At 34.3% G+C, this 22,814-nt stretch overlaps 10 protein-coding genes across 10 annotated transcripts; 3 read left to right on the top strand and 7 right to left on the bottom strand.

Moving 5' to 3' along the window:
• Nucleotides 1-115: 115 nt before the first annotated feature.
• C9374_005470 (uncharacterized protein) lies at nt 116-829 on the bottom strand (the record flags this gene model as incomplete). Its single annotated transcript, XM_044695224.1, has 2 exons — nt 116-240; nt 385-829. 2 exons carry the CDS (start codon nt 827-829, stop codon nt 116-118), a joined length of 570 nt encoding a protein of 189 aa, XP_044547947.1.
• Nucleotides 830-909: 80 nt separating this feature from the next.
• C9374_005469 (uncharacterized protein) lies at nt 910-1,725 on the bottom strand (the record flags this gene model as incomplete). The annotated part of the gene is made up of 1 exon (XM_044695222.1): nt 910-1,725. The coding sequence occupies one exon, from the start codon at nt 1,723-1,725 to the stop codon at nt 910-912; it is 816 nt and encodes a 271-aa protein (XP_044547946.1).
• A 164-nt stretch (nt 1,726-1,889) lies between these two features.
• Nucleotides 1,890-5,105, top strand: C9374_005468 (uncharacterized protein; the record flags this gene model as incomplete). Its single annotated transcript, XM_044695221.1, has 4 exons — nt 1,890-2,903; nt 3,036-3,693; nt 3,764-3,891; nt 3,975-5,105. The coding sequence occupies 4 exons, from the start codon at nt 1,890-1,892 to the stop codon at nt 5,103-5,105; spliced, it is 2,931 nt and encodes a 976-aa protein (XP_044547945.1).
• Nucleotides 5,106-5,393: 288 nt separating this feature from the next.
• Nucleotides 5,394-6,030, bottom strand: C9374_005467 (uncharacterized protein; the record flags this gene model as incomplete). The annotated part of the gene is made up of 2 exons (XM_044695220.1): nt 5,394-5,863; nt 5,925-6,030. The coding sequence occupies 2 exons, from the start codon at nt 6,028-6,030 to the stop codon at nt 5,394-5,396; spliced, it is 576 nt and encodes a 191-aa protein (XP_044547944.1).
• Nucleotides 6,031-6,147: 117 nt separating this feature from the next.
• On the bottom strand, nt 6,148-6,780 carry C9374_005466 (uncharacterized protein; the record flags this gene model as incomplete). The annotated part of the gene is made up of 2 exons (XM_044695219.1): nt 6,148-6,522; nt 6,607-6,780. The coding sequence occupies 2 exons, from the start codon at nt 6,778-6,780 to the stop codon at nt 6,148-6,150; spliced, it is 549 nt and encodes a 182-aa protein (XP_044547943.1).
• Nucleotides 6,781-7,085: 305 nt separating this feature from the next.
• On the top strand, nt 7,086-7,556 carry C9374_005465 (uncharacterized protein; the record flags this gene model as incomplete). The annotated part of the gene is made up of 1 exon (XM_044695218.1): nt 7,086-7,556. One exon carries the CDS (start codon nt 7,086-7,088, stop codon nt 7,554-7,556), a length of 471 nt encoding a protein of 156 aa, XP_044547942.1.
• A 1,529-nt stretch (nt 7,557-9,085) lies between these two features.
• C9374_005464 (uncharacterized protein) lies at nt 9,086-18,114 on the bottom strand (the record flags this gene model as incomplete). The annotated part of the gene is made up of 2 exons (XM_044695217.1): nt 9,086-17,563; nt 17,677-18,114. The coding sequence occupies 2 exons, from the start codon at nt 18,112-18,114 to the stop codon at nt 9,086-9,088; spliced, it is 8,916 nt and encodes a 2,971-aa protein (XP_044547941.1).
• Nucleotides 18,115-18,420: 306 nt separating this feature from the next.
• Nucleotides 18,421-20,082, top strand: C9374_005463 (uncharacterized protein; the record flags this gene model as incomplete). Its single annotated transcript, XM_044695216.1, has 1 exon — nt 18,421-20,082. The coding sequence occupies one exon, from the start codon at nt 18,421-18,423 to the stop codon at nt 20,080-20,082; it is 1,662 nt and encodes a 553-aa protein (XP_044547940.1).
• Nucleotides 20,083-20,226: 144 nt separating this feature from the next.
• On the bottom strand, nt 20,227-21,225 carry C9374_005462 (uncharacterized protein; the record flags this gene model as incomplete). The annotated part of the gene is made up of 1 exon (XM_044695215.1): nt 20,227-21,225. One exon carries the CDS (start codon nt 21,223-21,225, stop codon nt 20,227-20,229), a length of 999 nt encoding a protein of 332 aa, XP_044547939.1.
• A 110-nt stretch (nt 21,226-21,335) lies between these two features.
• On the bottom strand, nt 21,336-22,782 carry C9374_005461 (uncharacterized protein; the record flags this gene model as incomplete). The annotated part of the gene is made up of 3 exons (XM_044695214.1): nt 21,336-21,743; nt 21,993-22,468; nt 22,677-22,782. 3 exons carry the CDS (start codon nt 22,780-22,782, stop codon nt 21,336-21,338), a joined length of 990 nt encoding a protein of 329 aa, XP_044547938.1.
• Between the last annotated feature and the right edge of the window lie 32 nt (nt 22,783-22,814).

The raw sequence follows: 22,814 nt of genomic DNA, 5'->3' as shown, positions 1-22,814 counted from the left end.
ATTTGCATCTCGATCCAATTCAACGAGTTGGAATGAAAATGTCAAGAGAGAGTTGCTGTTGTTTTGGGTCATCCATCTTTTTCTAACAAAAGTCTCATTTTGGTCATGGGTTGAATTATTGTTCCATATTCTCCATATTGTGATAATCAAAGGCTAAATTCCTAACCACTTCTCTTGCTTCCTCAAATTCACCACTTTCCATACCTTCACCCACAAACCAATGAACATAGGCTCGTTTATCTAACAGAATCATGAAGGGTGTATTGGATGATGGTCATGATGATGTATCATCATGTAATAAACAAAAAATTATTTGGAAAAGTTGTGTTTTCATAGATTGGATGTGTTGACATCATTGATTCAAAGAATGAACAAGAAACTTACCATATAACTTGTCGCACTTGTTCATAATTCTGTCAAATACACCTCCCATAACTGTTGAGTTTGCAAGCATGCTAATTATACTTGTCTCATGATTTGAACCCAATGTCTTGCTCTTTGACACTGTTTCACAATGAACCCCAACTCGAGTCCAAGGAACAGCATGATCATGAACAATTCCACTTCTCTTTAAACATTGGATGCTTTGATTCACTTCTTTCATGGATACATTTCCACAATACTTCAAAGAAACATTCATATACTTTCCTTCTTTCAAATTCACACTCGTTAATAAAGAGCAAGGTTCAAAACATTGCATGGTAGATTGTGGTATCGTCATCATTTCATTCTTACTAACAATGGATGAATGGTTCTGTAAGGGCACGAGAGAACATGTTAAAAAATTCAATGTAGGGTAAGGCACCATATTTCTAACCAATGATTTCATATCTCCATAACTAGTAATCGAGTTTTGGTTGAATCTCACACCACTGGTCAAAGATGAAACAGCATGTGATATAATTTCATTTAATTGTGAATAATTAATTCCTCTCCTCCTATTCCTCCTATTCCTACTCCTACTACTTCATTCTTCCAATGAGAAACATAATGATACAATGCTTCATTATCCAACACGATCGATGCATCCACCTTGTCATGTAAATCTTTCAATCCCAATACTACATTATAAGGCTCTACAATCACATTGGATCGTTGAGGAGAAGGCATGACTGGAATGAATATTTTCGTAACCTTATTGAGATCACAACCAAGTTGTTCCATGATGAGAGAAGTAAGACCTGAACCTGAGCCACCTCCCAAACCAGCATGTATCCATAGACTATCCAATCGATCACATCTCTCTAAATATTTTCGAATACTCTCCATGCATGAGTCTAATAGGATTCTTCCCATGGAATACTTGGCTCTTGTACAAACACTGGAAGCATCTTCTTGACCACCAATGAATGAATCAGGTCGATAATGAACTGCATTGGAGGATGATTGACGATTTCTGACCCGAATGGAATCAAGATTCGAAGAGTCTAAATCCATGAATAAACTTCTTGGTGTATAATAATAATATGACTGCATGCTACTTGAATGATGGTCTGAACCACTTCCAGGATCCCATTCCTCATACAACACCTTGTAATATCTCTCATCCATGAATAATTCTTCTTGTTGTTGTTGTGGTTGTTGGTGTTGGTGTTGGTGATGAGAATCCTTGTGATGGTCTCTACATGGAATCATCATTCCATACTCTTGTGCAAAGAGATGGTAATTAGAGTTTCCTATTTGACATCCAGCTTGTCCAAAATTCAGAGAGAGGATTTCTTTCATTTTTTTAATGAGGAGAGAGATTGAACTAAAGTTGGGCTTGATTCTCATTGTCCTCGAGGACAAGTTCATAATTTTCTAACGCACCTGATGAGAAAAAGGTGCACCAACAAGATTGAACGAAAACTTTTTGAAAAAAAAAATATTTTCTGAACTTGCATCCTAACATGTTGCAACCGAACGGATCCGAAACACAACAACAACAACAGCCTATTCATAATTCTCTCCTTCCACATCGATCTCATCCTCTTTTAAATCATTTTATTTATAATTATAATATTCAAATTTTAAATAACCAGTCATCTTCGTTGTTGAATTCTTCTAATTTTCCATCCTCCATTGATGAATATGAAACTCTCAAATCACAATTACAACAAGAATTAGATCAACATTTACAATCATTGCAAGAACATGAAGAAAGTGCCTATCAACAAGAAAATAATGTTATTTTTGTGATGGACGAATACTTGTCATGTCTTTCCATGTCAGTTTCAAAATTAGTTTGTAAATCCAGTGAATGGAATCAACACAATGAGAGTGTACTCATTCAACAAGTGAAAAACTATATAGATGAGAAGAGTGGTTTATTGCGTTTGGAAAGTGTGGAATTCAATTCTCAACATGAAGAAATCATAAACGATGAAGGATTTCCTCTTTTTAATCTCTCTTCAGACAATGAACGATTCATAACAACACCATCATTGGAAGTGATAAATTCTACTAGTGAAACTATGAATTCTACAAATAATCATCAACAAGTATTAACTAGTAACTTTGTACAGGCATCGATCAAACTTCGAGATGTATGCAAAGCTTGTTTTCTCATTGAAAAGAATTTTGGGTTAATTTCTATTCTATTGGAGAATAAGGATCAAAACAACTTGTATCAAAGTGAACGAGAAAATATTTTAAGGGATTTACAACTCTGTCAACAACCTGTAGATTCTCTCAAATATTTACAACAAATTTATATGGAAAATCCAAAAATCAATAATTATGCTATATTCAGTTTTTTATCAACTCTAGTGGAACATTTAATGACATCCATTGTATATTCTGTTTCAATTCAAGAATATGGTAAACAATCCAATGAAATTGTCATTCCCGTAACTTTGACAGAAATTTTGGAATGTGAAGCATTGAAAAGAGTCATTCCTTTGAAATTATTAAATTGTATCAAGGTATGTTTTGAATCATTGGCAATCATTGTATACAATATTAATCATAATCATTTATATATTGTATACAATATTAATCATTTATATCTTGTATACAATATTAATCATAAATTCGAAATTGTACATATTTGAAAGGTGTTTATGGGACCACCAAAAGGTCTCAATTTGAGAAATGTGTTGTATCATGGATTTCTAGATGAGAGTGAACTTCATGAATGTTATTTAAATTTTTTATGGAAAATTTATTTCACAGCATGTAGACACGTGGCTCTCTATTATTCATGTCATGATGAGAAGAGAGATACAAACAATGATCATTCTCTTCCCAACAACAGCAATACTGTAGTACCATCACAGGAATATGAATTTAGAAAAAAATTTATGTTGAAACCAAGAAATGATATGAGTGGTGAAGAATTTTCACAATTATTTGAATATCAAAAAGGTCTATTGTTATACATGCACTCTCAAGATGAATCTATGATTAACCATATTCTAGATTCATCCTATTTTGTTATTCCTACTCGACGTAGAATTATTGGAAATGCATTTCGATTTCTTAAAAAAGGAATTACAGAAAAAAGTCAAATTGATCTACAATTATCCTTGTGTTTATTGTTTCCACAATTTGAATCCGCTCTGAGAAGACTCTACGTTGCAGGAAATGAGAAAGTTGATGAAAGAACTTGGTGCGCTCAAAACGAAGAATTTTTTAGTACTCTTGAAGTTATATTTGGAAACCATTTAGAAACCTCAATATATAGTGATACCATATTAGGTGTGAATAAGATGAGTAAGTAGTAGTAGTAGTAGTAGCAGTGATAGTGTTAATAGTTGAACGATCGAAACAACATTCAATGAAGCTTCCACATCTACGAATGCAGTAGCTACTAGTGTCAGTGAACAAGCTCGTTTAACACCCAATGAGATATTCAATATTTTACATGAGAGTGTTGGAGATTGTTTGATGGATTCCTTCATATTTTATGGAGTATGTAGAATGAAGTTCTAAATGTTGGTGTGAATAACATTTTCATGTGATTTCAAATACTGAAATTTCAACAAAATTAATAGGGACCCAGATTGAGAGACAAAATTGCTCATTGCCAAGTTCTCAATCAATTGAATCCTCAATTAGTTCAACATTATTTTCTAATATTTTTAGTATTATGTGTACAACTTTCACACAACAAGATGGAATTATTCTCAAAGTGTGAAGACTCTTTCATGAAACATTCGACCAATGAAATGATGAATGAAAACACTTGTTCCTCCCATGCCTCGTCGCTCTTTCACACGATGCAGCATTTTCTGAATAGATCTACTCCATCGTATAGTTTTTATGATATTCGAACAAAATTCATTCGAGTATGGAACCAATTGCGAACAAAACTCATGGACACTCATTCCTATTATATTTGTAAAAATTATGACGACAGTGAGAATGAAACCAATGTCAATACTGTTGTTAAAGAATTGCAAGATTATACTTGTGTCATGAATAGAGAAGGATTCTCACTTTCCAAGAATTTAAATCAAGAAGAAATGCTACAAGAATCCAATCTGGATGAATCCAAACTGAATGAATTAATTTTAAAAATTGAAAATAATTTTAAAAAGGGAACTCCCAAGAATGTCCAGTTCACTGTGAGAGATTGTTGCATGTATTTAACCAAAAAGTATCCAAACATGACATCCAAGCATTCAAATACTGATTTGAGCTCCATTCTCTTCACAAACATTCCTCTCACATATTTTAACCATTTTCACTATCCAGGTCAACAAATCAGTAATATTGATATTTTAGTAAGAATTGTTGAACATTTGGAATCAGCATTACAAGCCCTGCAAGACAGGTATAAGGAGCACTGCATATTGATCAATGAACGAAAGGCGAGAACTCCCCATCGTAAATTCTATTCTATTTTGATTCAATCGAAACCACTCCTTTTACTCATATTTGAATTTCTACTTGAACTGCTAGGTATTCAATTTGATATCATCAATAGAAAACACGCTAGCCCAGAGGAAGGAGATGGTAAAAAGAGACTTACATGGGTGTTGCAAATCATGACACAAGCGGAGAGAATTGTTGGGCAAATCAAGGAAGGAACGATTGGTCTATTGAATTCAAAATGGATGGAATTTATGGTGATGAGAGAGAAAAATATTTTAAACGATCGAGCAAGCTACCTATCGGACTGAGTGTTCGAGTTTTTATAACACAAAGAATCTATTCAAAATCTGTTATCCAAAATTTTAAGCATAATGGACCAAGTCAATTCAACCAAACGCAAGTTGAGTAAAGGGAAAAGTCAGTAATAAGCATAATTTCTCTTCAACGAAGTTACAGTTCAACCGTAAACATTTGATGCAAATCATCATTCGAAATAACATTGAATTTCTCTTTGAGTTTCTGAGGTGTCAAAAATGGCTGTGCGCGCACTGTGGAGTTGTGGTTCTTAAAAAAATATTTTAAAACGCTAACAGTTTTCATAATTCCAATAAATCACCAATAAAACTAATAGCATCTTGTAGGACCTTATTCATGTTCACTCCATGCATTCGATCAAACCTCAATACTAAAAAACAATTTGAAAATATTTGTGATAAAATCATACTTTGTCTTTGATGCATCGTTGTGGCAATAATTGTATTTTGAGAGGGTGACAACCTTTGTGTGATTATGAACTTGCATCCATCACTCCATTCAATGCGTGATAAGCATGGTAGTTGCTGTTGCTGCTCGGAAAGTTGAGAATTTGCTTGCTGGTGGGGAGTGCTCGATGACGATATGGGTGAAATGACATGACTCTCGTTGAACATTTGATCCGTGAGGAGAGCAGGAGATGTAATGACACATGGTGATAATGTACTATTTGTGTCTTCTCTGTAAATGACCTTGTTATGATGAAGGATCATGAGATGCCTCACAAGCTCATGATTAGTTGATGAAAACTTTTCTAATGATGAGAACATGATCTGTTGCCATCGCGCCTCAAACTCATTGAATGATCCACTCACCTCTAATTTTTGAAATAAAGGATGATATTAAACTGTGGTTTGAGTCATTACTCTGCCACGATGACACTTCGGAAAGAGGACTTGTTGGGTGTTGGAGGCTTTTCATTTTTCTGGAGTTGGTTGAATAAAACCGAAATACGGGATCATGAGATTAGGAACACAACAAGTCTTTGACACAAATTAGAGTTGAACTACCATGTGACATGTTAAAGAAGATGTGTGTTTATTTGTGTTGAGCCTTCTCGTCCTCGACATACTCCTCTTCGATGATACCACGTTGAAGATCCAAATCTCGTTTGTGCCACTTTCTCCATTGGTCTTCATTGAACACGGTGATTCTCTTGCCCTTTGGTCGAGCAAATGCAAAGCATTGACACAACAACAACGAGACAATTGAATTGGTAATAGAGAAGCCTTTGAGCCAAAGTGGATCCTGCACGTGGTCGTAATCTGGTTTGTAGTCTTCCATACATCTAATAGCAGTCAATGTAAAGGCTATTAACAATAGCAATCCGATAAGAACGGAATTGATAATGACCACAACTTGAAGAACCGAGAGGTAATACGAAAGTACTTCAATATCGGCTTTTGTGGCATACTATTGAGTTTGGCAACAAATTGATAAAATTCAAATTCATAATTATCCATATGATGATGATTACTCCAATAACTCTCAACCTACCGCGGCTTTAGAAGATGTATTGGTGTTTGGAGGATAGAGTTGGACATCATTCAACGAATCCGAGCCGGCAATACTAATACCATTATTCAGGGCTGTATAAACAAATGTATTGGAAAATAGCAGGAAAAGTGTAACTGTGGAGAGAATAATTATATGTGATGATTTCAATGTCATTCTTTATGATGATGATATAAATTCAAAACGACTCGCTCCTAGAATAAATAATGGGTTGTGTTCGAATTTTTTCTAAAAGGAATCCCTCGTTGGACCCATCAAAGTAGAAACAAGCACCAATTAAGAAAAAACACTTGAATGGAGGTTATCTACCACGTTGTAGTTTCATTCTGTGGTCTCATTTAAATCTACTTGTTCCATAAAATAATTATTTTGAATAATAACAATTGTTGGTCGGGAGTGTCCTCTTGTATCGTTGTATTCAAACTTCAATAATTCCCAATACAAAAACAAGCCTTTAAAAAATGTCAGCTGATTCAGCATCGGGTGGCTATGTTGATTTGACACAAGTACCTCTCCCACAACTCGTATCACTTCAAGATCGTATCAGCAAAGAGGTTAATCAATTGACAGCCTATTTATCTACTTTGAGAGCAGCACACAACAGATATATTTCTAGCAAATCATCTTTGGAGCAATTGAAAAAACAAACAGAAACATCTCTTCTTGTACCACTCACTGATCAACTCTATGTTCCGGGTACTTTGAAAAATCCAGATGCTGTTCTTATTGATGTTGGTACTGGCTATTTTATGAAGAAACCAATTACCGGTGCACAAGAAACACTCGATAGACGAATTAGGCTTGTTAGGGAGAGTGCTGAAAAATTAGCCAAGACAATTCAAGATCAAAAGGAAACATTGGAAAGAATTCAATACATGGTGAAAATGAAACAACAAGCTGCGTTACAACATCAGCAACAACAACAACAATAATTTAATAATTTAATATATTTTTATGAGTGAAATTAATCTTACACGAGTGGAATCGTTTTAATTATTTGGTTCATGGTTTTTCATCACGAATCGGAGACGATTCTTCTCTTTGTTCATCCTTCTTGGTTGGTAAGAACGTACAAAAATCCTCATAGAGTAATATGCTTACCTGATTCTCTTCATCATGCTCTGCTTTCTCGAAAATATCAATTTTATATTCTGTTATTCCGAGAATGTTTGCTATATGAAAACCAATGTTCTCTCCTACTGTTAAAGTTTTTTCAAAAAAAGTCATATCCTTCCAATCTTTCTGAATGAATTTTGGAGTGAAGTTTGCATCATCGTCGTCGCTGAAATTGTCATCATCGTCGCTATCATCGGCTCTAAACCAACTGAACCATTTATTATCTGATCGTTGCGGTTTTGTGTTGATGATTTGGCAGTTGTGGTTACTTAGGTTTGTTGTTGTATTGAGGTCGACGTTGGATGAAATGTTTGGGTCTTCGTGCAACACAGTTATTTGTTTCATTCCAATTTTTGTTCATCAAACGGTTACTCAAAGAATACATCTCGAGCTAAAAATTTAAAGGGTGTAGATAGGTTTCTCTTAACAATTATGGACGGGATGCCTGCCAGGAATATGGCGACTCTCCCGCTACAGTCTTTGACTGTATGAACTGTGAGTTACAAGAAATCTTTCGACTCTTGTTGTTGTGTTTTAATAACAAACAGGGTTGGTGAGGATCTAAATTCGCTTCTACCAAGCGTCGTTTTATTCAATGTAAAGCGAGAGGAAAATCATTAGAGCAATTGTGGTTCAGGTTCAATTACACTTCTACTGATGATGAACTTAGCATTTCATGTGTGAATGTAGAAGACTTTTGCAATAAATAGCCACAACTCCCTTCATTTCTCTCCAAACAAGCGTCTCTTGTAATAGTAAAAAAAGAAACGAGCAGCAATCACGTCTCCAATGAAGTTATTCGAATTGCTGACACGCCCTTTGTAATACTTTAAAGTTGCACAAAGGGCGTGCAAGACATACACGGTGGCAATGCTTCCTGTTCATGTATCTACAAGGGAGCTAACAGCAACGACATCCACCACGAATCATGTATCTTCAAGCCCAATTAAGGAGCTAGCTAAATTTCTTGAAATCCTTTGTATAACAAGAACATGAACATAAATAAATATCACATCATTGGATCTTGTTTAATAACGAATTGTATTTAAATGAAAATGGAAAATGCTTGATAAAAGGCTACAGCACTGCAGGTTCCCAAGTTGTCTCCAACCTCAGTACTGATGCAGCTCGACGATGCTTAACTTCTCAAATCGGACGGGATGAGGTGCATTCATCGTGATATGGCCGTAGCCATTCTTTTTACCCCATTCATTCAGTCAGTCAGTGGTTGGCAATGAATGTGATTCATGCAACGATGAGCGGTGTTGTCAGGTTGTGGAAAATCAGTTTGCTTTTTCAAAAACGAATTCATTATTACTTCTTCAAATGATAACATTATCATCATTTATTCATAAAACTTTTCTTCCTCATCTTCATCTCGTTCCAAATCAGAATCTTCCATACTCAACTTGGACAACACTTTGGTTCCAAAATCTTCAACCATCTTTGTTTCTTTAGCTCCAAGTTTCTTGAATGAACTATATTCAGCAATGACTCGACTATTGTCATTATCAGCAAATCCTAACATGTAGAAGAGAGTTCTCTCGTTACACAATTTCGCTGGAGGGAATTTGTCCTTAATTCCCATTTGCATCAAAGCATCCACAAAATCAAACATTTTAGCATAATTATAACGTTCACGATAAGTCTTCACAAGTTTCTTGATACATTTAGCAATTTCATAACGAAGAGCATTCGTATTAGCAGTGGCATTGAGATACGCCTTATCAAATTGAATCTTTAACACATTCAACATGTCATTGGATAATGAAACATCGCTGTGATATTGTAATGCCAATCTTGTAGCTGCTTTTGAGAGCGAAATTGCAACCTTACTTTGAATGGTTGGATCATTGGATGCCTTTTCAATCTTTTCCTTCACACTTGATAAACACAATTCCGCCAATACAGAATCTACTGCCCAATGAGACATGACCACAAAAGTCACATACAAGTTATCATTTTGTGCTACAACTCCTCTCATAAATTCAACAATACTATCATTGATATTCTTAGTGGATTGCAAATAAATTCCTCGACAACAAATGGATAAACATTGAGCACAAATATCTAAAATACGATCACTGTCTTGTTGAATGGATTGTTTGGTGAGAAGACTATTCAAACATTCTTGTGAATCACTCAATCCTAAAATCTTTCTCAATGTGTCCATACATTGATCATAGGGAACACCTTTTGTCTTTTGTTGATCACAACTCTGAGTGAGAATGGTCGTCAAAGTTCGTGTAATGGAAATGACAAAATCATTCACAGATCCTCCACCCTTTCCAGCCAATGCATTGGTTTTCAAAGCAACATTCAATGCACTCACCAATGCATCGACACGACATCCCAAATCAATTAATTTTGGAATACTTTGTTCTGAATATTTTCTTAAAATAGATGCAGAGGAATCTTGTAATCCCTTAATAAATGTTGCTTGTAATTGTGGAAGGAATGGTTTCAACATTAAACTTCCCTTATCCATCAATGAAGAACATGTTTGAAGAATGGCTGCCTTCACTTGCCATGGGAATCGATCACCAGCCACACGAATCAATGGTCCTGTAATTTTAATGACATATGGAGAGAGTTGTTTGGATTGAGTCATTTGAATGACATCTCCAATACCCAATGCAGAATTTTCACGTGCTTCAGGTGTCTTTCCAAAGAGTAGACCATGAATGTATAAATTCAAAATTGGTTCAACACCACGTTGAATCTTATTAAATGCAGGTAAATCAATTGGAATAATTTCACCTGTAATACTTGAGACTTGAGTTAATTTACGAATATATTCACGAGTAGGTTGAATGAAATCACTGTAATGCGCTTCTTTAGAGAGACACTTGTTAATTAACTTGTCAATGGAATGCCATGAACATTGAACGACCATATCATCAGGATCATTAAATGCTGTAATTAAATGTTCATAAATTGGTAATAGACCATACGTAATAAAATCTTCAGTGATCGTCTCTTCATTCAACTTGTCAGGATTGAATATCATTTGCATGAATAGACATGCAGATCTTCTTACTTTGGCATCATTGGAAGTCATTTGGTTACCAATTAATTCAAAAATGGTATATCCTTCAATGACATCCAGACATTGTAATACCTTTGAAATGGTTCGTAAAATGAGAATCGATTCTTCATCCACATTGGTAACACTTTCAATGTATGGACTTTGTGATAATTGAGTTAATAACTTTTCAATCATTGGTAAAATAAATTCACTCATTTCTTCAATATGATCATATTCATAGACACTATCACAAACATTTCCCAATGTTGAGAGTTGAGTGTCGGTTAAGAGTGGTGTTGTTGTTGTTGTATGGGTAGAACTAGTATGGGTAGTAGAACTAGTATGGGTAGAACTAGTATGGGTAGTAGAACTAGTATGGGTAGTAGAACTAGTATGTAACAAGGCTGGTATTAATTTTGGTAAAACATTTTGAGGTCTCACTCGAACCAATTGTTGCATTCCATTGGATGCAATTTCAACAATTTGTGGCTTGTCCGCCTTTTCTAAATCATTCAATAACTGTGAGAGAATATCCTTCACACATCGTTCACCCATAATACTACACAACACATCAAAGGCATTGGAAGATGAATCTCTGACACTTGAATCCGGATCACAAATTCCTCTCTTGACAATGGCCATCAATTTAGGAGTATAGGCTTGTAAGTGTTTATCCGATGCAGCACTCATCAATTCAGTAACACCCAAAATAACACCTTGTCTCTTTTCAGGATTCGAATCGACATCCAATAATTGAGCTTGTAACATGGGTATTAATTCACTCAACACACGTTCACCCAATTTCAACACCAATTCACCCAATGCTTTACCAGCAATAAATCTTTGATCTTCACTCATATTCAAATGTTTGATCATACTTTCAATAATTTGAGGTAAATAATTCTTGAGAGTACTTGGAGTGTTAGGAACCATATCTTTCCATAACTTGTTAGCAATACTCTTCAAATTAATATCACTCATTGCAATAAATGTTAATGAAATGACATGAGCAACCATATCGGTAGAGAGAACTCTTTCAACAACACTGAGTTGAATTGGATTTTCTTCAACTTTTTGCATTTCTTCACTATTTCCATACAATACAGTCATTCGAGTTAACAAGTCCGTTAACAATACGAGACAATTGTATCGAGTTCTCCATTCTTCAGACTCTAAACCTTCACGTAGAGCTGGAACAAGAATATTCATGGCACTATCTGTAAACAATTCAACAATCACTCGAGAACTTTGTAATGCTGTTTCTCTAATATTTTCTTTAGGATGAGAAAGTGCATTCAAAATTTTTGGTAAACACAATTGTAAGAATGGTTCAAATTGTGCTTTCATCAATGCAGGTAAATAAACAAATACTTGCATGTAACCTTCTTCAACTTGATCTCCTTCAATTTGTGAAAGAAGGAATGGAAGTGACTTTTGAAGTCTAGAAACACCTTGTGCTGCAATAATTTCACACAAGGCTTGTGCTGCACCTGAACGTTCAGTAATATATTCTGCACCTTGTTGTTTTAACTTTTCATGAAGCCATGTCATGACACCAGAGACGTTATCTTCACCAACAGATTTACATAATTGACCAATGGCTTTGGCTGAACTGGCACGAACTTGAGGACTTGGATCCATTAAAATATTTTTAAGAATTGGTATCAAAGATTCCATATATGGATATAAATCTCGTTTAGGATCAATAATGAGTGCACTAATAGAACCAATAATTTGGCAAGCCTTCTTTTTGATGTCGGTATATCGTTCATTGAGTGCTCTTGTCAAGACAGGCATTAAAAGTGCCAATGAAGCGCTATCAATAGAGTGAGTGAAACGAGTGAATAAAAGTGATTCTAAAACCTTATCAATGGTCTTTTGTTCTGGATTTGTCAATGCTTCCAATAAGAGTGGTACTTGTTTGGAAATCTCTGGTGATCGACTGGCACCACCAACTCTTTCTAAACTTCTCTTTGAAGCTTCAATGATATCAGGATGTGTTTCATTGACTGCTTCTTTCAAAATTCCAATAATGGTTGGAAGATAGGTAGAGAGTTGTCTAGGTGCACAATAGGCCATATGTCCCAATAATCGAATATTAGCTGCTTTTTGTCTCCAATTATCATTGGATGTTGGTTGAATGACTGTTGGTAATAATTGAACCACTCCATATGGTGTTAATTGAGAAAGAATGACACTCACTGCTTGTTCACCTGCCATTCTTACATCTTTGGATGGATCACTCAATGCATGATTGAGAATACTTGGCATGACTTCAACAATATATGGTTCAAAGAGATTTAAGAATCTTTGAGAGAGACATTCAAAGATGAGCATACATCCTTCTTTACCTCTCTTATCAGCCTTACCACCCGACAAGTATTGATTGAGAGGAGAGATGGCATATTGATACGTATCATGGAGTCCGCATGCGTACATGACTCCCGCCAAACCCCATGCAAAGCCTCGTTTGATTCCATAGGTGGCACTTGGAGTAGAAGCCTTCTCCTTGCTGCCACTACTACCCACTTGAGTTTGTCCATACAATAAAAATGGCAATAATCGCTTATTGACCAACTCATTGAAAATATAGTCCTTCTCTTTTTGATAGATACTGGCAATAAGAGGAGAGAGTGCTTCACTGATGGATTTTTGAACCGAGTTGGATGGAATACTCAATGCATCAATTAATTGATCAATCGCCTTCTTAATTTTAGGTATTGACGATGAGGAAGTATCAAAATGTTTGGCAACACTTCCGTACCATACGACCACAGTAGCGGTAGCAAAATCATTGGAAGTCTTTTGTAATTGACTCAAATACTTTTCAAATAAATCAATCAAGACGGTTGTACTTTCCTTTCCATGATTGTATACGAGAGCTAATCCTACATTGACCATTTCATCTAATAGAGTTTGATATTGCTCTTCAAATCTTGTTTCTAATTGTTTAAATCCTGTTTGTACAACAAAATCAAAGAGTGTTGTCAAATCATTCTTGGTATAAGTAAATGGTGAAATTTCTTGGAAGAGCCATGCAATGGTAATGAGAGGATCAAAATCAGATTCTTTTTGAATCTTTTGTTGTTTCTCTTCAAATACTTTGGTTGATTTCATGAGAATGTGATGAATGATATTATTTCGCTTGTTCTTGTCATTTTGAGTTAATTCTTTGAGAGCACCAGTCAAAGCCAAACAAGAATTATTTCTACTGTAATACGTTGGAGGATGATGAATGGCAGAGAGTAGTACATCCTCTTCACAACAAATCAATGGTAAACATCTTTCAACAATATCATCGACATCACTCGTCGAGTTGTAGGAATATAATTTACGTTCATGAATGGCATTCTTTGCAATCTTACTCGCTTCTTCACACGTGTCGTATTGAGCATAGAATAACGCAAATTTGATATCTTGAGATTGAGATAACTTTTTCAAATCTCCTCTTGTTAAATATTGAATCAATGTCTTTAAACAATACAATCTCACATTTTCCATTTCTGAATAAATAATCGATGTAATGAGAGGTGAAAATTCGTCTACAAGATACGGTGCCATAGCCATAATAGAATTAAATGCTTGTTTGTTCAAATGAGGAATGAAAGGCAAAACTTCATTCACACAAATTTGCATCACCTTGTTTCTTGTAATATTTGATAAATCAGTTTTACCAGCATGTGCACTCAAAATAGACATGCATGTCGTGAGTGTACTTGATTCAAAACGATGTTCAGGTTTGGAAATGACGGATTGTCTATTCAACATGGCTTCAAGGAATGGTAACACACTTGTAAATTCCTCAGCTTCTAACATGTTTGGAAATTGTAGACGAATCTTGTGAATGATATAATCTCCAAAGAGAAGGTTATTATCAAAATTAGGAATGAATCGAGTGACTCTTTCATGATTGTCAAGAGTGTCGACATTCTTGGAAGAAGAATTAACTCCACTTTCATCTGTATGGTTGGTACTAGAGATTGTCACTTCGTGTAATCGATTTCTAATACGGAATGTAGCAACAGCAAGCATGTCTGCAAGTGCTTCATTCGAAATGGTATTCTTTCTTTGTGTACTTGTTTTGATATTTTGAGAAGCAAAGTCTAAATGAGTTAAAGTATTTCTGTTCACACATTTCAAAATAGTAAAGGCGTGAGAGGCTAACTGTTCAAAGTATCGATACTTGTCAATCAAATCAGTGACTTTGAAAAGAACAAGAGACCATGGGAATTTCAAGAAATGAGTTTGATGATGAGTTTCAATTTGTTCAGCTTGTTGATCATCACTGGCACCTCCTTTGGTCACAATATCTACACTCATCTTATCTCCAACTGTTAATTGAGTAATCTGGTAGAGAACATCAAGTAAATATTCAATTTTTTGAACTTGTTTCTCAATGATTTGTCTCACTGCATTTTCCTTCTTGATCATTGTTTCTTTAACAAATTGTTTTCTACTTTCTTGAAGATTCTTCTTGATTGCCTTTTCCTTATTTTGAATAACTTCCCATTCTTTATCTGTCAAATGATATCGATAATATCTAACGAGTTGTTTTTCAGTTAAAAGTTCAGTGGTAGATGATCCTTGTCGATAAATTGGATGCTTGTTCACTTCACTGTCCAAATCATGATAAGGCTCTTCTGATTTTCTATTGAAAATAATAAAGTCAGTATTGTCAAATTCATTACTTTCAAATAAAAAGTGAACATGTGTGCTTAATCGTTTGGCAATGGTTTCAAAGATCTTGTGACTAAACTTGGCATGCTTCCATAACAGCAATGAAATCAATGAATATGCAATAGCTGTACGCATTGGAGTTCGAATAGTGTTCTCACTATCAATTTCATTGATCAAATATTCTGCGAGTTCATCCACATGATGTTCATGAGTATTGTGATCATTACTACTACTACCCACACTACTACCCACACTACTACTACTACTATTGGATCTGCTCATCACACGTGTTAAAGGACTCAATAATAACGACTTGTATCGCTCATGATGAACAAGAGTATGAGGATTTTCAACAATGGATGGATGATGCATCATGACGAATAACTTGTAGAGATTCATCTTTTCAATTTTGAAATGTTTCTGAATGAAACAATCTCTCAATGTATCAATGGCAAATTTCAAAGAGCTATGAGTATAGATGCAAGATGGTTTTGTATATGCTATGTGCTCATCATCTAATTGTTGTGTTTGTTGTTGTGTTTGTTCTTCCAATTCAATCAATAACCGTCCATAGAAACCCTCAACCAAAATTTGTTCTAATAAATTGCTGTTCGACTCTAAATATTGATGGAGTACATGTTCGGATAACATTCGTTGTGGATTATGATGATCCATAGCATTACTTAATGCAACACAACACATGTAATATAAATCACTTTTGATGACATTCGAGAGTGATGATGAAATCATTTTAGAAAGTCTAATAAAATGATCTCCATAACTTGTTGCAAATAATACATTCTTGACAACATGTGAGAGAGCATTATAATCTTTAGGTTGTGTCAAGTATTCTAGTGTTTCCTTTGTAAAGAGGAATGAAAGGATTTTCTTTAAATGTTGTTGTAATGATTTGACAATACTCTCCTTATTCAATATCAAAACACCATCTGTAAGTAAAGCAAAGCAATAGAGTGCAAGAGATCGAAGTGATTTCTTCTTTTCAGAGGCATTGATAACATCCAAACAAAGTGTTTCTATATTTGGAGATGGCATGTCTACATTCAACAATTCAACACAAACAATGGAAATGAATGAAAGGAGAGTCTTCTTCACTTCAACAATTTCATCTCCTTCTAATTTGAAGGTCTTTTGGAAGGTTGTCAAAATATGTTGAGTTGAGTTCAAATACGAAACATCTCCAATTTGTTTGATATTGAAATCTGTAAATAATTCTCGCAGAATGTTAATGACATGAATGAGAGATTGACAATTCTCAGTCATGGCAGGTGTGGTATTCAAATAGTCAAATAAAAAGGACACCAATTCTAGAATATTCTTTTCAGACCTTAATCCTGTGCCAATGAGGTTAAATGTTTTATCAAACACGGAGATGGATGTTTTGAGATTGATAAAACAATGCTTTTGGTCAATATTCTTATTCAAGAGCATTAATTGGAAATAAATTCTTTCAAATAATGCTTGTTTGATCTTTGTGTCCAACAATTGAATTTCACTTCTCTTGATTACTAATTGATCATTATCAAATGAAGATTTCAATGTTTGTGCAATCACCATGGAAATACCACTCTCAACGAGAACAACTTCACTCTTCAATTTTAACATTTCTAATAAAATGTTATTCAATACTTGACTCTTAACCATTTCAGGATCATTACAACACACATTGTAGATTTGAGCAATGATTGGACCCAGTGTTTGTTTACTTCTCTTAAATGCTCTATCTAACGTGTCTACAAGTCCAAATAAATATTGCTTGTTGTGTGTGTAAATTTGTTTGAAAATGGCATACCAAGCATCATTAGTCATTTGAATTTTGACATTGGCTTTGGTAGTATTCATCAACACTTGAGTGAATGAAGAATAAAAGGTTGAAGAAGCATCTTGTAAATCATTGGTTGTCCATAATGGATGATAGAATCTCAACAAGAGGCAAGTCAATACGTATTCGTTCAACAAATCATGTTGTTCATAGTATTTGAGAAGATCATGAACAATGAGTTGAGTAAATTTTTGAGAAGGAATCAAAGTCATGTGGTTGTTGATGATGGATGAGCGTTGTTGTTGTTGTAGCTTGGTGCCATCTCCACAAAAGTAGTGCTATCATTCGAGGTTGTTGTTGTTGTTGTAACGGTATCCATAGTAATCGTTGTAGAATTGGATGTGTGTTGACTATTCATTGAAGGAAGAAAATGTCTATTCAACACTCTCACAGTCGATTTGAATAAATACACAAATTCTCTATTGACATGAGCATGAAGATGACCACTACTAATAGTAGTATTGTTCGTGTTCACTCCACTTGTATTATAATTCTTATAATAATAATTCACGTAATGGATGTTCAATAGATGAATCATTCTTTTCAACACATTTAATTTGATGTTATCAATTTGTTGTTCATTCATATGACTAGAATTGGTTTCTAAGAGAGTATTGAATTGATTCTTGTTTTCAATAAAACGAATGAGATCAATCAAGGCTGTTGGTTCTTTGGATTTGATAAGCCTTTTGAACGTGTCCGAAAGAGAAGAAGAAGAAGTGGTAGGAGTGGATGGAGGAGTATTGGTGGTACTAGTACCACTGGTATTTGATTCAAGTGGAGATGGAGTATCATCCGAAAGAGTGGTGGGTGCACTTTCAGTGTTCATTGTTTTGAAAGGATGTTGATGATGATGAAACTGAGAAGATGAACACTCAAAATATTTTTTTCGGTTCAAACTCTGACCAAAGGTTCAAATTGAAAATGAACGCTTTTTCTCCTAGCCAAGACACTACCTACTCTTGATGTTGTACTTTCTTGGGACAATGTAAAGATTATTAGGACAGTGGATGGTCAAGAGTGTTACCCCTGCTGGTACATGATTCTTATTGATTTTTCAACTTTGAATTTTCTGTTTCAAAAATAGGAAAATCTAATCCAATTTATTTGTTTTTATTAAAAAAAATATTTTAACATGTCAAGTAGTGAATCCACTTCAAACTCATCCACCAATCCACCACCACCACAACAACAACAATATTCCTTTCTCTTTAATGGAACAGTCACTCAAGCCATTCAACTCTTAACACAACCACTCTCACCTCTCCGATATTTATTTATATTCATCACTACACATCATGAAAGCACTCTTTTACATTCATTCAATTCCAATTCAGAAATTGTTAACTTGTTAAAACAACCTCAACATATTTGTATTCACATTATAAAACCAAGTATAGATTATACTAATTTTGCATCGATTTATATTCGAGATGAAACACAATCGATGGATTCTGTTTATGTCTTGAATCGGAATGGAGAGAATATTTATAAAGATTTAAATCCAAATGTGAATGATTTTATTCAGAAATGTAATGAAGGAATTTCTAATAGTGATCATCATTATCATCACCACCATCACCATACTATTACTTCTTCTAATCCATCCAATCCTATACCTCACCTCATGAATGATGAGTATGATTCTGATATTTATGGACCTTCTGAGTCTTCTATTGAATCTTCATCAATAACCTCATCAACAACATCAATAACTTCATCAACTACATGCAATTCGAATCATAACAATACTACAACACCACTCTCCTCCTCTTCTACCATTCAATTACCTCAATATCGTTATGATTTTGTTCAAGAAACTCCTGAAGAGAAAAAGAAGAAAATTCAACAAGCGATGGAAAAGGCAAGAAGAAGATTAAATAGAGAGAATAATAGTGGTGGTAGTGGTAGTGGTAGTGGTACTGGTACTGGTAGTAGTGGTAGTAGTGGTAGTGGTGGTAGTGGTGGTAGTGGTGATGGAGAATCATCTCCTACAACACCTTCATCTCATTTACCACTCTCTCCAATGACTCCAACCACTCCAAATACTTATCAACGTGTTAAAACTGAATTAACTCAACAAAAGAAGGAAGAATTGGAATACAAGAAAAAGTTAAAAGAACAAATTAAGAGAGATCGAGTAGAGACAACAAGACAACAGGTAGATCAAGTATCAAATATTGAAAATTCTACTCCAATGTTAAAGAACCAACAATCCAATGAAACAGGTCAATATGTTCCTACAAAATCACAAACTACAATGATTGCATTCAAATTACCAAATGGAGAAGTGAAGAAACAAACTTTTCAATCCACTCAAACGATTAAGGATTTACATGAATTTAAAAATACTAACATTGAAGGAGGTACGAAAATGATTATGAGTATCATGTATCCAAGAATTGTATTATCCGATCAGTTGGATACAAAGACATTGGAATCGATGAACTTGTGTCCCAATGGCGTTATTTTGCTATCCAATGACAGTTCGAATAATGCTGTTGAGGGTTGTGAACATTATCATCATTCATCCAACAATGGTCCCATTGGTATCATTTCAGGATTATTCACAAAATTAATAATTTTAGTAATTACTGCCATTCAATGGGTTGGTGGATTCATATTTCCTTCACCCCAACAAGCCAATGGAAGAAACTCAACGACGACTCCCTCTTCCACATCATTAGATCCAAACAACAATAATAACACAAAAAGAAACAAATCACTTCGTGACAATGGAAATAGTACACAATTTGAGTATAGACAAGATGGTGATGACAATAGTGATAACAACTAGTTGTTGTTGTTGACCTTATTCAATAATAATGTTGGCCTTATTCAATAATAAACATGAGATTCTTTTTGTAAAATTGGCTAACACTGTAATCATTGCCATAAAATCATCGCACTGTGGTGTTGTTACTAAAAAGTCCATTTGCATCTATTTATTCACAACAGCTATTCTTTTCATTACATAATAATAAGCAGACATGAATGCAACACATCCTCCAAGGAAATACCAAGTATGTGTGTGTTGATGTTCCCTCTTCACTCTCAATCTTCTCAATAATTCACAAATCACTTGTGGTGATTGTGTACCCAAGAGAGTAGGTTCTTTCAAAATCTCTTCATTCATATACAAGTTGAAATACTTGTTACTCATTCTGTGTAGATAGGACATCAATGGAGGATAATGTCTAAATAAATCTCTGTAATGCTTGGATACAAATTCAGGATAATACAAGCATGAGAGAATGGCATATAATTTAGCATCTAATTCACTTGGTTTTGATGATTGTTGAGGAGAAGATGCTCGAGTATTGGATGGTTCATCCAAAATAAATCCATTATTTTCGACCAATAAATTAGAAATTAATTGTAATGAATGTTGTAATAATTCATAAATTTCTTCTTCAGTTTTTTGAGATTTTAATTTTCGATAATATTCATGTTTCAAATATTTGTTCTTGATGAAATGTAATCGAATTCCATCAATGAGTGATAAATTTCCAACATAGCTATCATAAACAATTGTATAGTTATCATCATGTCCATACCAATAATGAATGAGAATTGGTAATAATTGTTCATTAATAAGAGTATTGAGAAATTGAATTCGAGTAGATAAATGATCATTTACACTTAAAAATTCGTTTTGAATCACTTTCATAATATCATCAATTCCATAATAATACTTGTTTGTATCTTGATCATGTAATATTATATTCATGTACTTGTTTTCAAATTTAATATTAATATATTGTTGATATTGATTGGGTAATAATTGAATATAAGATAGAATCATCATGCAATGAATATCCATGGTCGGTAATTGAAGACCTTGTTTATATAAATAGAGAGTGTAATTGTGAGGTGTGCTTGTCAGGTTGTTGTTGTCTTTGGCACGGAGAAGCCTTTCTTTGAGTGATGACGATGACATTTTTTCGAAAAAAATTATTAAAACGTTTGGTAAATAATTATTTGAAAAAAATTTAAGCGGGAGAATTGGCAAATGTCAAGAACGATACCCTCGAACGTACGATCGAATTCTTACAAATTCTTCTTATTCGAATCTGATTGGACTGAAGTCGTATCATCACTTGACTTTCTTCCAATGAAATGATCCATACTACTACTAATTCCCATCCATGATACCAATCGATCAAATACAGAGACTGGCAATAAAAATCTCAACAAGTAAGTAATTCTTAACATTTCTGGAATAACAACCACTTCTTCTCTCTTTTTAATTCCCTGAACAATTCTATTTGCAACATAGTTTGGATCTAATACAGGGAATAGATATGGAATGACATCTTTAATTCCAGCAAATAAATCTGTTCGAATATAGAATGGACAGACACAAGTGGTATCAATATTGTATTTCAAATGTTTCATTTCCAATCTCAATGCTTCATTGAATCCAAATGCACCAAATTTACTGGCACTGTAATCACACTGTGGTACAGTAAATGAGTGGACAGTAAGTGTCAATGCACCATGTCAAGTATGGATCGTGGATATGACAAGTACGGTGTGGATTTACAAATAAGGGGTGGTACAATGAGTAAATGGAGAAGGGTTAGAATTTGTTCATTTCGGTAAATGGATATATATATAACAATTGTCGTATATTTACAAATAAGGAAATGAAAAGGTTCAACCACACACAAATCTATTGGTGCAAAGTCATATACTACTACTTACCAATGATGAAGTTCCACACAATGCAGCAGCACTAGCAATGGTTACAATATGAGGAGATGTGTTTTGATTTTTGATCATTTCTGGAAGGAATGCTTTGACTGTATAACAATGTGAAATGGTATTGACATTTAATACCATATTAATACGATCATCTGAGGTTTGTAATAATGGTTTACCATTCACAATACCTGCATTATTAATTAAAATATCAATACTTCCTGAACATTCTGAATTTGGATTTTGTAATTTTCTATTTTTAAATAATTCATAGAGATTGTCACGTTCTCGATAGACTTTTTCATGATCAGAAATATCTACTTGACAAGTAATGATACGATCTTGACCATATTGTTTAGAGAAGGTTGATTGACATTCTTGAAGTGAATTTTGATCCACATCCCAAATGACAATACAATTCACTTGTTCTTTGGAGAGAAGAATTTCAGCAACGAGACGACCAATTCCTCTAGATCCACCTTTACGTGTGTGTGTGTGTGTGTGAATTTGTTTGGATGGTTTGGTGTTGTTTGGATTGAATTGGATTGAATTGGATTGAATCAAGAGTGTTGTCAAGAAATTGTCATTTGGATCAAGTAAGTTGGATTGTTGTTGATCAAAAGGTTTGAAAAGATGTTTCAATCTAATGTCATTCCGATGTATATATGATGAGAATATATAACATACCAGTGATGAGAACATTTTTACCTTTGAGAGACTTTTCCTTTCTCAAAAAGTACCAATAAATATTGTAGAGAATGGTGAAAAAGATGATGGTTGAAATGGTGAACATTTTTTTTCATTCAAGCCATAGTGTCACTTCGG

This window comes from Naegleria lovaniensis, assembly GCF_003324165.1.
Source record: "Naegleria lovaniensis strain ATCC 30569 chromosome Unknown tig024, whole genome shotgun sequence".
Classification (NCBI taxonomy): Eukaryota; Heterolobosea; class Eutetramitea; order Acrasida; family Naegleriidae; genus Naegleria; species Naegleria lovaniensis.
The sequence above is the reverse complement of the archived record's forward strand: the minus strand, read 5'-3'. Positions and strand labels throughout refer to the sequence as shown.